Source organism: Photinus pyralis, unplaced genomic scaffold (assembly GCF_008802855.1).
Source record: "Photinus pyralis isolate 1611_PpyrPB1 unplaced genomic scaffold, Ppyr1.3 Ppyr1.4_LG4, whole genome shotgun sequence".
NCBI classification, from domain to species: domain Eukaryota; kingdom Metazoa; phylum Arthropoda; class Insecta; order Coleoptera; family Lampyridae; genus Photinus; species Photinus pyralis.
The window spans coordinates 5,754,761-5,771,953 of NW_022170511.1; the positions used below are offsets into that span (position 1 = coordinate 5,754,761).

The 17,193-nt window shown below is 37.4% G+C and overlaps 2 protein-coding genes across 2 annotated transcripts in view; both read left to right on the forward strand.

The window, feature by feature from the left end:
• Nucleotides 1-17,193, forward strand: part of LOC116168013 — a 171,319-nt gene that overhangs the window by 144,215 nt on the left and 9,911 nt on the right. The gene's annotated exons all lie outside the window — the stretch shown is intronic.
• Nucleotides 5,333-17,153, forward strand: LOC116168669. The gene is made up of 2 exons (XM_031484611.1): nt 5,333-5,522; nt 10,864-17,153. Exons 1-2 carry the CDS (start codon nt 5,505-5,507, stop codon nt 16,822-16,824), a joined length of 5,979 nt encoding a protein of 1,992 aa, XP_031340471.1. The 5' UTR covers nt 5,333-5,504; the 3' UTR covers nt 16,825-17,153.

The following is a 17,193-nucleotide window of genomic DNA, read 5'->3' on the forward strand; positions in this document are numbered from 1 at the left end:
CCGATGGGAAATACACAGTGGGCGTGGAAAAAATTAGAACTCCTCATGAGCACTCACATTATAGGCTCACAAGAAGTAAAGGCTTCTCTTCAACAGATAAAGGCAGAAGGCTAGCTTCCAGAGTTCCACAGTTAAATGCGAAGCCTAAAAAATGTTCACACAGGAGAGGGTAGAATCGGCACTAATGGCCTTCGATCCCTTTAAGGCACCTGGTAGACAGACTTTGTGGTTCAGTGGTAAGCGTTAGGCTACAGCTGGAGGTCGGATGTTCGGACCTGGGCTGAGGTAAGAATTTTTCACCTAGGACATTATGTATTCTAATTTTGTTCATTACGCACGGGCGTAGATAAAGCCTCTAAATTACACGTTATGACTTCATTTTCAGAGAGGTCGTAGAAAAAACTATTGAAACATCGAATTTTAAGAACAAGCCCACGTTTTAAGCGCATTCATCAACTTTTCAGATACGGTGATGCGGCTAAAAGGATCAATTTTTAGTGAGCGATAAAACAATTCAACATGGCGAACCCGAACAAGATTGAATACCACATTAGGAGGGTACTTCAATTGGTACTATTATACTAGAAACTTATATTATTGAATAATTCGGGTTCTTTATTCAATAATGGTTGTATACCAAATTTGTCGCGATGTAAGTTGCCATTTTACATGCCAAAACCAATATCTCAGCAAATCTGTCGAACCTTAGAAGTGGGTGCGTGCCGACAGATGGTTTTAAATTCATTTAATATCTGCAGATGGAATATCCAGGAACAATTGGATCAAGTTCGATTGACTGGTTGTGTGGTATTAGGATGAAACTCGATGGATTCTTCTCTTATTTGGGAATATTAATAATGATTCGCATGTCCACTATCAAAGCTAAAAGGTGGAGGTTTACATGAAATGTGCTGAAACGATTCAGCTGAACATTACGATTATTGTCGATAAAGCTGATTAGCATCCTTAAATTGAACGACATGATGATGCTAGAATTTGTTTAATAGTGCATTCGTATTGTGTAAATGTTATGTACCTATTGAGGTCTCGAAGAAGCCTTACAATACGACATTCAATCAAATGAAACGCGCAACATTTTCGTTTATGTGTAATGAAAGGAACGTAGGTTCGAGCGTAGCTTCAGGTCGGAAATTCAGATGAGTAAATGCGAAAGCATCAAGACTTACCGGCTTCACAGTTATTTTCAAGGGGCTAAACGGGCCAGTTTGAATAGATTTAACGCATACTCACCTCCGAAAATTTTGTTACACCGTTTTTTCCTTTCAACTGTAATATTTGCTTACAATTTGCCCAACATCCCTTCTGCACATACATAATATATACCTGTTTAAATATTTATTCTGTCGTGAAATATGTAAAGCAAATTCTTGGATCGCAAACCGAATAACAATAACTCTTCTGTAAGTGTTTATGTTAGTTTGCTTTAAAACGATAAAAACGCATCTGTTCTAACATCAATGGAAATTAATCAAAGGAAAAGAAAGTTAAACTTTAATCTTACCTTAAATTACCTTTCAGTTATTGTAAGACGTGATTGAGTTTTCTTTGGTAACTGCCCGCCAGCATGCGATGTGCTTGCCAACAATGAGACTTCAGCACTTTGAGTATCCAACAAATCAAACGGTAATTTGATACCGTCGATTGAAGGAATGCAATAAATCCCAGCAAAGTTTTTTTCAAATAAATTTCTCCCGGCTGAGATAAAGAAAACGTTTTTAATACATACTAATGAGAAATGTAGGAGCGGGTGGGATTATCGGGAATTTAAGAATCCGATCACGCCATTCAGAGCTCAGGGACTAATATTTCAAGTCCGCATAGTTGGTGTCGAATAAATTTCAAATGAAATAGGTACGAAAATATTATATTTTTAAACTTACAAGTAGTACAAAGTTATTTGTGCCCTTTTATCCTTTGCATAGTCAAATTCGAATTTCCATCAGGTTAATTACATGCAATCTGGGTGAAACGCATGCAAATAATTCCCCGAAACACATCCTCTGGTGTTACGACCCAACTTGACACAGTGTCCAGTTGTCTTCTTAATGACCTGGTACTCCATATGGCAGGGTGCGTTTTCGTCTTCGGGAATTTTATCTAGATTGACCGTTTTTATTACTGGAGTGTCGTCCTCCACCACAACCTCTCGTGGATATGACGTTACCGCTGCTATTGCGACCATACTGACCATTATTACTCTTGTGAATGCCATTGGAGAACTGGAACAAGCCACGCTGCTCGAATCATTTTATTTTCCCTTACCAACGTCATAAATGAAACCTTAATTTAACGTCGCGCGTAAAATAAAAGGAAATGAAAAATTATAGAACGTCAATTGCCCGCATATTGATTTCTGCTTATACACCGCGCTACGTGTTAACAGAATAATTTTCTATTAGGAAAATCTGTAAGCGTAGACGGTTTTTCTGATCTTTTGAACTTGATTGAAATGCGACGTTAATTTTTAGATAGCTGAACACAATTAAAAGGTTTTTGTTAGTTCCCTTGAACAGAGCTGGTGCTTAAACAAAGAGACTTTTGAGGAGGGGGGGGGAGGCTAACTCCGGTAAATCTCTACATCTGAACTGTAACATGTTTATACACGTACCTGAATCAGATTCTTCCTAATAGCACTGCAGTAGTTTTGGACAGTGAGTCGCTTTGGTGAAATGAAAACGAAGGGAAGGAAATTAACATCTACCATAAATATCTCGTGCCCGGATACGTATGGAGGTTGTGGGTTCGATTCCCGCTGCCGACTGCTCTGTCCGAGGTTTTGTCAGAGGGTTTTCCTGAGATGTACGTGACTTCGCATAATGCTAGCATTATGTTGAAATCTACTACGCGAATGTTGGAGCAGAGTACCCTTCCCTCTCAGCACCCTAACTGATAACTCCATTCCTTCCGTTCCCAGTCTTAACTTTGCCCATCCTTACCTTACATTCCCGTTTTCTGGCTGAAGAGGGCCAGGAAACCCTGAGCAGCCCGCCTCCGGTACCTCTGAGATGTCGGATAAATGAAACACGTTGATCTTTTCCTTCATACGTATATGGAAACAAACACTACCTATCCATGCATAGTTTTTTTTGTTAGTTTTACAAGTACCCATGCCTTCCAGCATATCCCTTATTATCTATAAGTCTTTTTTTAATTTTTTTATTACTTTTTTATTTTTATTTTACAGGAGTTGGCCGTATCTAGGATTTTTATTGCTCTAAAAAAGGGTTACCTAGACTTCGTTGCCCGTCCCTAACCACTTGGAGGTCCCCCTGTAAATTTATTTAATAGTCTTGTTTAAAATTCTACTTAGTTTTCTTTTTTGAATTTTGCTGCAAAAATTTCCGAAAATACTTCTGAATTTTTATCTTGTAAACATTGAATTTTGTTAACACGCCAAATGATAATTCCTTTTGATTCCAATAAATTTTTAAGTCTTCTTTCAATTTTAAATTCTTCACATTCATATATCAAATGTTCAGCACTTTCTATTCCATTATTGAAACAAGTATAAATTGTGCACAACTCTTGTGCAGATAAAGCGCATTGTTTTTAACCGAAATAGCTTTTGGTTTTACATCACGCAGACGATTCAATCGCCTTTTGTGAGTACCCTCTTCCGACAATCCGTTCTTGGGGCATAAGGGAATATACCCGATCACGATAAGAGGTCGAGGAGGAGGGCTATGGTTGGTAGAAATTAATTCCTTTCATTGAGACTTACATTAGAGTACCATGAAGGATCAAACTAGTTCCACTCCCCCCTCCCCGTCCACCCCGTACTTTGATAAGAGGACAACAGAAAGAAGGGCAGTAGTTGGTAGAAAACGGTTCCTTTCGTTGATACCATTAATTAGAATACAATGAGAGATCAAATTAATTTTTAACCCCCCGGATAGGGAAAATGAAGTAAGTCTCAGAGAATCAATTGTATGCAGCAAATGGAACTACCATCATTAGGTACATACGGCATAATAAACATGAACCTCGACCTAAATCTGCGCAGAAACTTCCTATATAGATATGCATAATTGCATACAGTGCAAAACCCACGATCGAAGCAGATTTTCTAGCTCATTATGGTCGATTAAGAACCAAAGAAACATCGACACATAACAAATCACCACATACAGGCCACAGATGGACCACCCATAGCACATAGGCCGAGGAGACTCGCTCCAGATAAATTAACGGCAGCCAGAAAAGGGTTTATAACTGAAAGGGTGCGATGATTATAGTTTAGGGTGCGATGTGCAATCATTTACGTCGTGAGAAGTTATGAAACTGATGCGGGAGAGGATCACATTGTTTCGCCCCCCCCCCCTCCCAATATCCATTTCTTGATAACTTTCTTGGGTGCAATGTTTATTTCATGGGTGCGATTGGGCCAATATTTTAAATGTGTATGCGGGGATGGCTAGGGCGATATAGCTCATTGTAACTATTTGTCGTTGAAAAATTGCTACAATTTTCCTAAAATTTCAAAGAAAACATATTAATGCTAGGAATTATTGCAGTGGTTCAGGAAAATACCTATTTACCTTATCTTATACTAACTCCTCGCCAACATTTTCTATAATTTTGGGAATTTTTTTGTCTAAAATGCCGGGCTGTAAGGAGAAATAAGAAGGATAAAAAGTAAAGCAAATCTTGAATAATTTATATTTCGGTAAATTTTCGTTATTCATACAAATCACAATAATTATAAGCGATTGAATTAGCGTTAAAAAGACTAGAGAACTTCCATACCAAGTATTGTTTTTACATCAATTGTGTTTTTTTATAACTTTAGAAATATTGAAGTTGAAACGAAGTAGTACCTAAAGCGTCTCAATAAGCGCAAGTATTTTTCAGGAAAATGTAAATGATAGAAACGTAGATAACACAATAACCAATTTTGGCTATTACCGATTAGAATTATACCTACTAGGATATCTTTAAACAAAGTAACATTTACTTCCTCATTTACCTATATGAGTCATATGCATATGTCCTGATTTGCCGGATTTTTTTGCAAACTGTGCAATATACGAAATCAAACCTAGCAAAAAGACGCTATATTATTTTTTACAAAACAGAATGATACAATTTTACTTATTTTAAAACGACGTAATACATCAACTTTATTACTTGGTAATCTAAACTAAATTTATACTGTGCCCAAACCCGAACCACGCCACTGCGTAAATTAGTTTTACAATTACTTTCAAAGTAGGTACTGCACAAATTTCTATTCATTTTAATTCGTGCAAATGAGTAATTCCTTAGTTTGACTTCTAGTTTCTACCACTGTTTGTTATGACTAAATTATGTTATTAGAATAAAATATTTGGGGGAACTCCGAACTGAATGATTCATACTGGTACATTCCTATCGCATTATGTTTATATTTATCTTTAGTCATTTAAGTAGAACGGAATGGAAGTAATGAAATCAATGCTTTTAGTTTTATTATAGTGACCGTGTATTTTTGTAATGAAAAGGAGATGGAAGATATACCAGAGGTAGGTCAATATTAAAATTGTTGTGCTTTTCAATTTACATTACAAGTGTGTAGCAGAACGCTACAATAGGTATGAGGTTATGTTGACTATTTAATATTTCGGAAAATTGATAAAACATTGCAATTAGTATCGTGTATCTATAAAGCAGGGCTATGTTGTGGACAAAATATAGTGCGTTAGGACCCAGATAAGTGACTGTTTATTTTGTATGGAAAAGCGGACGTAGGTAAATTATTTATAGGTACGTTACGTAGAAGTTATCGACCTTCACAGTGGCGTTTCATTCTATCGTATACGGTCTCGATTTTGCGATACACGGTGGACAGACCGACCTAGGTACACTTTAACCTCCTTTAGCTTTTCTGGCATAACTTTCGGCAAATGGGCCAGAAATCCCTGAAAACCATGTGCCGTATCAATTTTTCAATAAAATGAATACAGACGCATTCAATAAAACACCAATTAATTATTACACTATATGCTAATAGTTTAATTCCCAAAGACCTTTTTGTTAATTGTCACAATATTGCATTTTAATTAAGGCTAGGATTTCATCTATGTTAAATGTAGGGGAAACATGCTTCTGTATATCTTGTTCATTTCTGTAACCAGTTTGATGATAAAATTCTATATTCAAATTCCTGAAACATGTCTCTATATAAGGATTCGTTTTTTATCGTCAATTCACTCCAATTACTGTGTAACATGATTTGAAAAGAAAATAGGCATTATTTTCAACATTTGAAAGCAACAAAAGGTTTGGGATGATCATGAAATGGGGAAGCATGTTTTCGCTATATTTAACATAGGCGAAATCCCAGCCTTAAAAAGCGATTTTTATTCTTTTTGTTTTTATTTATATGTTAGTAAACGGCCATTTATATTCATCTTTCTGCCATAACCTTTTTAATAATAATAATAATAATATTGGCTTATTGTACCCATCAATATGTATGTTGGTAAGTATGAATTACATACTATCCCTAGATTTAAATGTACGTGTGATTTTTTTTTTCTTTTTTTTTTAGGACCCTACATAACTTCACCAGACACAGACACAGACACTCTCGCAGACACTGATCGTTACCTACTTGATTTTAATCCGTGCGATTAGTTAACCAGGCTAGACCTGAGTTCTCACAAGAAACACCGACCATAATAATAATAATAATTTTATTTTTTTTATTTATTTAATTTATTTATTTCTTTTATTTTTTTTAGGACCCTACATAACTTCACCAGACACAGACACAGACACTAATCGTTACTTGATTTTAATCCGTGCGCTTAGTTAACCAGGCTAGACCTGAGTTCTCACAAGATACACCGACCATAATAATAATAACGATCTTTATTTAGGGACATAAAGGAAAAGCCGAAAGGCCATTACTCCCCCCTCTACAAGCTTCTAAACTGAAATTAACTTAAGAATGTGATAATGTAAACTATAAGGTACATCGAATATAATTAAGGAAATATTTCATCATTTGTGAATTGGCGCTTTTCAGTTTTGTTTAACTAACTTTGAATCGGGCCCAGTTTTTTAAACTTTTTAAAAGTAATTTTTATTCAGTACACAAAACTGCAAAGCTATATGCCCATTATTTAATCTACCAAATAAAGTTATTCTTGCACTCGAAATGGAACACCCTGTATAAGTTTGTTAATCTAAAGTCAGTCTCATCTTGACTTCACTTCAATTTAAATTATGATTGTCATAATTTCCAATGTGAAATGTCATTTTAATGTGTTTGCCCGCTGATAATTAACAATTTAGTTTAAATTCTGTAAGTTGAGATGGGTGGGTGCATGGTCGAAGGGAGTGCATTGCTCACAAGACACATCACAAAGGTTAACATGTCACCTCATGCCCGAGGGAATTCTGGGAGCGAGGTGAGGCAATGGAATTCAGCCACATTTATGTCAAACGGTTATGGAAACTTTCATCAAAAGTTCATACTAGAGTTCATATGTGCAGCAGAGCTGTGGAGGCCACTTACCCGATATACAATTCGATACATAGGTAATCCTATCGTGTATACTTTATGAATGAATTAATAAATCTCTTATGTGCTTTCTACTAAAATCACTATAGTACCCTTTATTATAATTCCATAAAACTCTTTAGTATTAAACTATTGTTATTTTATACTATTTTTTTATATCCTTTTGCCGGTGATTTCGTGTACCGCTTATTAGTTATGTCGTGCATCTATTATTGCGCGTTCCTCTGTTAATTTCAGGAAGTGCTTTCGGATTCGGAGTACACCTTCACGCCTTCAAAGAACTCTACGTTTTAAATGTCAAGTCTATGTCTGCCGCAGTTTCGACTATAAAACCTAAAATCCCATTTTTCTCTGTTCCCCTGGGAATTTCGAAAGTGTTTTAGTAAATCAGAAATCTTCGCCGACATACGTCCAAGCATTCACCAAAGTTTCATTACAATTAGATGAAGGGTTTAGGAAGGTATAAGTGACATGCACACAGAGAAATATTGTTTCTATTTATATGTATATATACTACGAACCGAGCTACAAACTATAATAGCAGGTCATTAATCTGGCGAAATGTAGAAATGCTAAATACAATAATAAAATTGGAAAAATTCTGCTTCGGCCGAGAATCGAACCCGAGCCGCAAATTTCCGTTCCCTATACAAGATGGTGATCGGTTGCACGAACTCGTATACGATATGGAAGCAGTGAATGTTTTTACATATTCTTTTTCTTTTTAAAATTTCCTTAAGGTACGACTGGGTTCCGACACAACAACAAAAATCCTAACATTGACTTAAAACTCTTATAAACTTGAATAAGCCGATATCAATCAAATTCCATAAATTTCAATGAAATCACTACTCGAATTAAAATCGGAAATAACTGTCGGATATTAGAAAAATTAGAAAAATCTGATAGTAGGGGAGCTAACACGAAATCCACTGAACGAGAATGATCAAAATTTTAACCGATGGTGTTCCATTTTGCCCTATCAGAGTATGCTAAAATCGATCGTCTGCCGCCTCAGGTCATACGACTTAAGGCGCTGCGGGTACTTCTTGTGGTACCAATTCTGAAAGGTTGTTTTTCGAAAAAATAAGTTATATACCAAATGAAAACGTTGATAATAGCTCTTAAAAAAATATTTAAAAAAATCCCGCGCATTTGATAACTCCGTAAAAAAACAATTCTTAGTCGGTTTTTCATGAACTTTCTACGGATATAACTAGGTTACGGTGGGACGAATGAAGCTGATTTTTTTTACAGACTCATGATAGGTACTACTAATGACTTAACGGTGTTTCGTTTTTAAATTTTGTCTCTAATTACAAGATTATCTTATTAGCTTAACATTATAAGATATCTTATAATTAGAGAAAAAATTTAAAAAAGAAACACTCTCGTAGTCATTGGCTGTACCTATCATTAGTCTGTAAAAAAAATCAGCTTCATTCTTCCAACGGTAACCTAGTTATATCCGTAGAAAGTTCGTGAAAAACCGACTAAGAATTGTTTTTTTACGGAGTTATCAAATGTGCGCGATTTTTTTAAATATTTTTTTAAGAGCTATTATCAACGTTTTCATTTGGTGTATAACTTATTTTCTCGAAAAACAACCTTTCAGAATTGGTACCACAAGAAGTACCCGCAGCGCCTTAAGTCGTATGACCTGAGGCGGCAGACGATCGATTTTAGCATACTCTGATCTGATAGGGCAAAATGGAACTCCATCGGTTAAAATTTTGATCATTCTCGTTCAGTGGATTTCGTGCTAGCTCCCCTACTATGAGTAATGACAGATATTAGCGAATATTGCGAAAGATATCTCACAAATCCCTAAACCTCACGAAATGTAAGAACTCAATAGTAAGAGCGTGCTAATGTTTGCCTTCAAACAAACAGCATTTGTATTCTTTAGGCAAACTTAATTTAATGAAGTTTACTTGTAATAAAATCAATTAAATTTGCCACTGTTAGAAGTTAGTTGCCTGCATGTCTCACTTTCTAATTATGCAAACAGTGCAAATTGTAATTACAATTTAATTAGTCGGAGAAGTACTATAGTTGATAAATTATATTTGCTAAGGAATTTAATAGTCGTCTTATAGGGATTTCGCAGAAGCAATTAGCGCAGATAATTATGTACAGTTTAAAGTTTTGATGGCGATCTGACAGGTAATAAGATTTGCTGAACAAATTCAAAAGTCTCATTTGTCCAACTTTTTCGTAAAGATCTGCGTAAGAATAGATTCGAAGCCTTAGGGTTACGAAACAAATTATGCAAACCGCGTACGTTAAAAGATTAAAGTGAATACTTATAAGAAGTGCTATTCTCGGGTACTAATTTATTATTTTCACAGAAGAAAAGCGATAGAATTGCACATATTCGCGCATGCAAGTCCTAGAGCCTATGGATGTGTGGCTTTTATTAAGAACTTAGCTAGCGGAAAATTTAGTTTTATTGTCTCTAAGCATAGATACGAAAAAGATTGCCGTGTTTTAGAGATTGCCAAGTTAAAGAATTACGCGACATGGAGGTATTGTCCGGATAAGAGAAAATTCTGCCGACCTGATTACAAGAGGAGGGAATTCTCTCCTCTTCTATTTAAAGCCAACTCCCTTTCTTTTCAAACATTCCAGACCATCTCCTCCTTGTCAAAATGACTGCGTCGTCGAATCACTAATATCTGTGTTTACGTCGACGAAAAGGCATCTGTTTATCTAATTTAATTAGCACTTATCGCAATGACCGGAGATAACGAGATGAGATTTAACAAAGCATTTCGCGGAAATAATTTTAGATGTTCCTTATCTCTCCAAATGAACAATAAAATAAAAGCAAAATACGTCATTATTTAAAAATTAAGCATCAATAAAAATAAAAATACTTGTTCCAGATTTTATTCGGTGTCATATGATATAACAATCATATTTGACGTGAGGTTTACATAAAATGGCTAATTGAGATTTGAACGCCTACAACTTTTGGATCAAAAAATGTAGAGGTTCCATTTATCTAAGTATGTTTTAGTTGAATGTTGCACCTCTGCATACAATTACTCTGTCTTCGCAAAACGAAACGAGCAGAAAACCGATACTACATTCGGTTGATTAAAGTTTTTTTGTGGTTTTTGTTGCAGAATGTTTCGTGAAGCTTTAAAAGTGTTAAAATGTGTAGTAAATGTAGGATCAAATCCATGAAAGGTTTGATGCATATAGCTTATTAGTCTTAGTCCTGCAGCCCACATCTCTGCCAATTTACCTAGGTAATTAAATTGAGTCGTAGCAGAGATAATTGTATTTTATCCGTGTTGACGGGGTATTTGCATATTTTATCATTTCAGAGTTTTACTAGCCGACCAGGAACTGCCGACGTTGGAAAGGACTACGAAATAAAAATCGCAGCGTTACTATGTTTGCGTTGCATGAATAACGTTGGCATACAAAATATGTGGCTTATTATGAATGCGGATAAATGTGGCGCTTTTGACGACGTTATTTTATCCTTCGAGAATGCAGACCGTAAAAATGTGACATATCTCATACAGCTAAAGCATACAATGAAACCATCCTCCCTGAAACGAAGGGAATTGGTTATAGAACAAGGAAATTTTTATCTCCCAAAGTATTATGACACTATCAAGGACATAAAGCGAGAGATGGATGCCGAAAGTAGCAAAAAATCGGATTTATTGAAACATTTGGACCGTAATAGAAATAGAATGGTTTATATCCTATTCACAACAAGAGGAAGTCCTGAAGGTGATTATTTAATCAACGTTAGCAAAACATCAAATGCGGAAAGCGAGTGGTTACTCCACGAGTGTATAAATACTAACGGGGAAATATTTTCGTTTAATTACGAACAATTAAATTTCGAATATGAAAACGCATACCAGCACTGGATGGAAAATTTTTACTTATTTACTAGACAAGTTAACATAAGCAAGGTAGATGTTCTAATTCAAACTTATATTGAAAATTTCATCAGACCTGTGAAACTTTCTAAACCTGCAATGGATGAACTTTATCAAAAATTCATGTTACATGTATCTCAGTGGGCAAAAGGAGAACTAGGAGGATTCTACCCTTTAACGAAAACTCTTATATTAAAAGTTCTTTTTGAGTGCTTACTAAAGCCATATATGTGGAATTTCGAAGAGAGAAAACCGGACGTTAACGTTAAAATCTGTGCCCATTTACTATCTCACATATCAGAAACTGCAATAACAGTGGTAGCTAGTGATAGTATCGTGATGACGTTCTTAACGTCTCACATAGAGGGAATAATCCACGAGTATTCGATTGTGAACGACCACAAGGTTCTATGGAAAAGACACCCGGAAATTGTCAGCAAAGCAATCTTCAGAACAACCGGGAGATATAAAAATATTGCAATGGAAGCAGCTTACGAATTCTTATGGAAAACTAACGAACTTCCACTATTACTAGAAGCTAAGACCGTTGAAAATTGCAAAATGGTGCTTCAATTACTAAACATTTTTCGGGGTATTTTTAAAGTGATTGTACTGGTTGACTGTCTGCAGCATGTGGATGTAAATGGAGAAATTTGCACGTCCTTGCGTGATTTAGGCGAGAGTGGTCGTATTTTTGTTTTGAATTATCCAGTCAAATTGCAAAATCGGCAACATGTCAAATTATCGTCCTACGTCAGTCCTGAGAAGTTTCACCTGATCACAATTAAGGATATCATTTACATTTTCATGGACGAATTCAATATCGGCGACCTTCCCCTTTCAACGCCCGATATTTTCATTACACAGTCTCTAGACCCAGTGTGGTTAAAAAAGAAAGTTTTAAAAGAAGTTAGGGTGGATAAGTTCGTCATTCACTATACGCAACTTGATGACGTAAAAACTGTGCTAGGCAAAGTGGGAATGTCGTTGGAAAGTAATCTTGTACTTACTTGGTTTCCAAATTGCTCGAAAAGTTTGGCGGAGTACCGAATCATTATCGTGGGAGATGTTGGCGAAGTATCGAGGATTGTTGCTATGTGCAATACTTCCAACACGCACTTCTTACTGATGCAGGGTCGGGGTGGTTTGGAATGGGTGAGCACATATGGAACCAATGACAATATTGCTGCATATAGGAAGGTTAGAAATATGCAAGATTTAAGCGATTACGAGACTGTTCCAACGCTTGATGCAGTTCTGAAGGTGGTGACCCCACAAATTAACATCATTAGTGCCAATCCAGGTATGGGGAAATCGACAATGTTAGCCTTCATTGCAAATACTGCACCAACGGACCAATGGATACTAACACTAAATCTGATCGATCATCTGAATTACTATAAGAAGAGCCCCGATTCGAAAGGCCACCTTCAGTACTTTGCCAAACATTGCATTAGTAGCACCTTAGCACGGATGGTCTTTGATATTCACGTAGAGACCAAAAAAGTTGTGCTATTATTCGACGGGTTTGACGAGATTCCCTCGAACTTACAGAAGAAGGTTATTAAAATGATTCAAGAATGCAAGGAATTGGGTTGTGCAGTTTACCTAACTACGCGTACTAACGTGCAACCATTTCTGGAAGAGTCACTACGAACCTTTGCTCGTTCTATTATACCATTTTCGCACCAGGACCAATTTGAGTACTTGAAGAGGTACTTCACTCAAAACTGTAGCAAAGATCCAACCGCTGTTGAATTAATTGATACCTTCACGAACAGTCTTTTAAGAGCAGCCTCTGATAACTTGAACGATCATGATCAGAGGTTCACGGGTGTTCCGCTCCAAACGAGGTTACTGTGCGAGGTTTTCAAAAAAGATTGCTACACTTACTTGCGTACTCAAACATTTGAAAACAAACACTTCGATCTAATCTATCTATATAAACATTTCATCCGTGAGAAAATCAATATTGTGTGCGACAAGTTTGGGAAGGGCTCCGAGGATTTGTTTCATCATTATAAAGCATACCGAACGCTGTACGCGTTACAATCGATATTTTTAAAAGAAGATTTGGAAGGTTTGAATATTGATGAAAAGCTGAAGCAGGTTGTGCTGTTGTTCCCTGATACTCTGCAGCAACTCCAAAAGGACGGAATCGTTACAATTCGTAATAAAATCGAAGCAAAATTTGTTCACAGAACTTTTGCCGAATATCTTACGGCGAAGTGGTTATCAAAAAACTTCGACGATGACGATAACGCCGAAATTGTGATAAGTCTCGTGAGGAAGATTTTCGACCCTAACTTTATTACAGTGCGTAATATGTTTGATCGCTTAATGGCTAAAAGAAGTCCGTTACATTTGGCAGTAATTAATCGTCACAATACCACAGTTAAAATGATTGTTGAAAGTGACAAAGGATCTCTACTGTCAGTGGATAGGGGCGATAGGTCTGTGCACCATTTGGTGGCCAGTTGGGGTGTCCACCATCCGACTGGAGAAATGTCGAATAGCGAACTGAGGGTCTTAGACGAGATGATTTCAAAGGATCCAATGATTGAGGTTCTAAACTTGCTCGGGCAAGTTGATTGTAGAAAGGACGGTGTACTAAACTACACCCCAATTGATTACGCAATCGCGAGCGGCTCTCTTCACATTGGTGACGTTTTATGTTCTCAAATAGACATTGTCGATAATTGCATCACTCTACCGGAACTCGATACTATGTACCTTTCTTTTTATTTCGAACTATTTCCACTAAGATTTTTGGATTTTGCTATAAAAAAGCGCACAATTACTGACGAGGTATTGAAATTGGAAAAGCGCGCGTGCGAATTTGAAGGAGCAATACATTCCGCTTACCGTGCTTCCATAAAGGGCGGGGTGGCAGAGACTATTGTGCAGCTACCAACTCATAACGACTCGGAGGAATTTTCTCCATTACACGTAGCAGTAATTACCGGGCAGTTGCACATTGTACAAGCGTTACTCGAACAGAATGTCAACGTAAATGCTTCTGATAGCTCCGGAAAAACTCCCTTGCACTGGGCAGCAATCAAAAACAATCCAAACGCGCTTCGAGCACTTTTATCCAACTCTGCCGATCCAAACGTATCAGATCTGAACGAAATGACCGTTTTGCATTATCTTTCCATGATAAATACTGACACAGATCCTGAAATTATATCCACGTTATTGGAAAGTAATGCAGGTGTGTACACCAAAGATAAATACGGTAACACTCCATTGCATTACGCCTTCCATTACAGTACCCAGAAATTTACCCATTTATTTCTCGACTCCAAGGCACTTCGTAATAACTTATCAATTGCGGATGCATCTGGCTCCACTATTTTGCACTGCGCTGCATATAAGGGCAACGAGAGTATAGTGATACAACTTCTAGAATACGGACTAGACGTAAACACAAGTGATACTGATGGAAAAACTCCCTTGCACTGGGCATCTCAAAAAGGGCACCTAAAGGTGGTACGCTGTCTAGCCTTAAAAGGTGCCGATTTGAATGCGGTAGACAATTTCGGTAGAACTCCTTTGTATGTAGCCGTTGACAGCAACAAAGAGAAATTGGTTAAATTTCTGCTAGATAATGGTGTAAGCACCTCCCAAAAGGATACGTACGGAAGAACTGCACTGTATCAGGCGATAGCAAAAAATTACGAACCCATTGTCGCTCTATTATTAGATCGAAAAAGCGATGTCGATGCGAAAGATAACGAAAATTTAAGCATTATGCATTGGGCAGCGTGGAGTGGTCACGAGAACATCGTTAAGTTACTTTTGTCTAGGAAAATGGATCACAAATCACAAGATAAATACGGACGAATTCCGCTTATCTGTGCTGCACAATATGGACATATTGGCGCCTTAAACTCATTACTAAATGACAGCGATCTGTATGCAAAAGATGAAAACGATATGAACTCTCTGCACTGGTGCTGTTGGAATGGGCACATAGACATTGCGCGAGTTCTTCTTTCACGTACACCAAACCTTGACGTACAAGACAGCAAAGGGCGAACGGCCATAATGTGTTCTTCTCATAATGGACACGCGAACATTGCCCGTCTGTTGCTAACACAGAACGCCGACGTTAACTTGGCAGATAACAACAACATGACGCCGCTAAATTGGGCGGCCCATAACGGCTACTACGAAACAGTCAAGGTGTTATTGCAAAGAAACTGTATCCTTGAAACCAAAAGCCATTTGGGCCGGACCGCGTTATCCAATGCCGCCAGCAAAGGTCATCAGAAAATCGTGGAGGTCCTATTGTCCAACTCGTTTCCTGTGGAGGTGAGTGATTCAGAAGGAATGACAGCGTTGCATACGGCGGCAGTGCATGGTCATGTCGGCGTAATTAAATCTCTAACCGAACACGGAACCAATTTGGAAGCATTAAGCCATTACAATAAAACCGCTTTGATTTACGCCGCTAATTATGGACAAGCACCCGTTGTAAATTACCTTCTTACTAAAAATGTCTCGCTCAATGCCGCGGATGATGAAAATATGACGGCGCTCACTTGGGCAGCGCACGATGGCCATAATGATATCGTCGCGTTGTTAGTGAACAATGGAGCGAACATGGAAATTCCAAATAAACATGGAAGAACTCCATTGCTGTGTGCTGTACACAACAATCATTATGACGTGGTTAAAACGCTACTATTGAAGGGAGCCGATGTTAACCGTGCGGACAACGAGGGCACGTATTGTATCCATCAAGCTGTCTACAATGGAAACCTAGAAACGTACAGGCTGCTGGAGCACAAATTTCCCGTCGACTTTAGAGACACTGTCAACAGAACCCCGATTATTCACGCAGCTTTTAACGGCCACAGTGATCTTGTAAAGATGCTGTTGGAAAAAGAAGCCTGCATAAATGCACAGGATGATGAGGGGATGAGTGCACTACATTGGGCATGCTATAATGGTCACGTAGATACCGTGCGTCTATTGCTGTCAAGATCTGCCGATGCAAATGTTCGAGACGTAGAAGGAAGGACCCCATTGGTCTACGCTATAGTGAAACAAAACGAGGATATAGTATCATTATTGATCGATAAAGCCGATCCGAATCTAAAAAGTGATCAGAACGTAAGTCCACTGCACGTTGCTGCAGGAGTTGGGAACACGAAGATAGTGGATATTTTGGCAAGTAACGGTGCTGACGTAAACACGAGAAATAACGATGGTGCCACTCCTTTAATGTGCGCCTCTGGTAATGGCAGAGAGGATGTAGTAATGCTGCTCATAGCAAAAAAGTCGCGTGTAGAAGAGCGAGATAATAATAATTTAACAGCGTTAGATTGGGCAAAATTCGGCAATCATGAGTCTGTAATTTCGTTATTAGAGAACAGTTAAAGCGTAAATTTGCTCTTGCTTCCAGATGGATCAACGGATTTGTTTGAGAACAGAGTAGACTCCAAATATATCGGCCAGCTTTGAACTAGAAAACGAACTTGTCTGATTTACCAAGGAATATGACTCAAGACTTCAAGTGCCAATTTTTACTTCATAGTGATATTTATTGAATTCATCAGTTGATGAAGATATCAAAACCAAAAACACCACTCTTCTGTTAGGTTTATCGCCGAATCATGTTTTTGGTTTTCAATAAATTCTTATTTGCAAACGTATATCTGATAATTATTCGGTTGATTTATCGTAAATCTGACGATAGCTTACAGTACGATCAACCAGATTTGAATTGACATGTATAAATTTGACAAG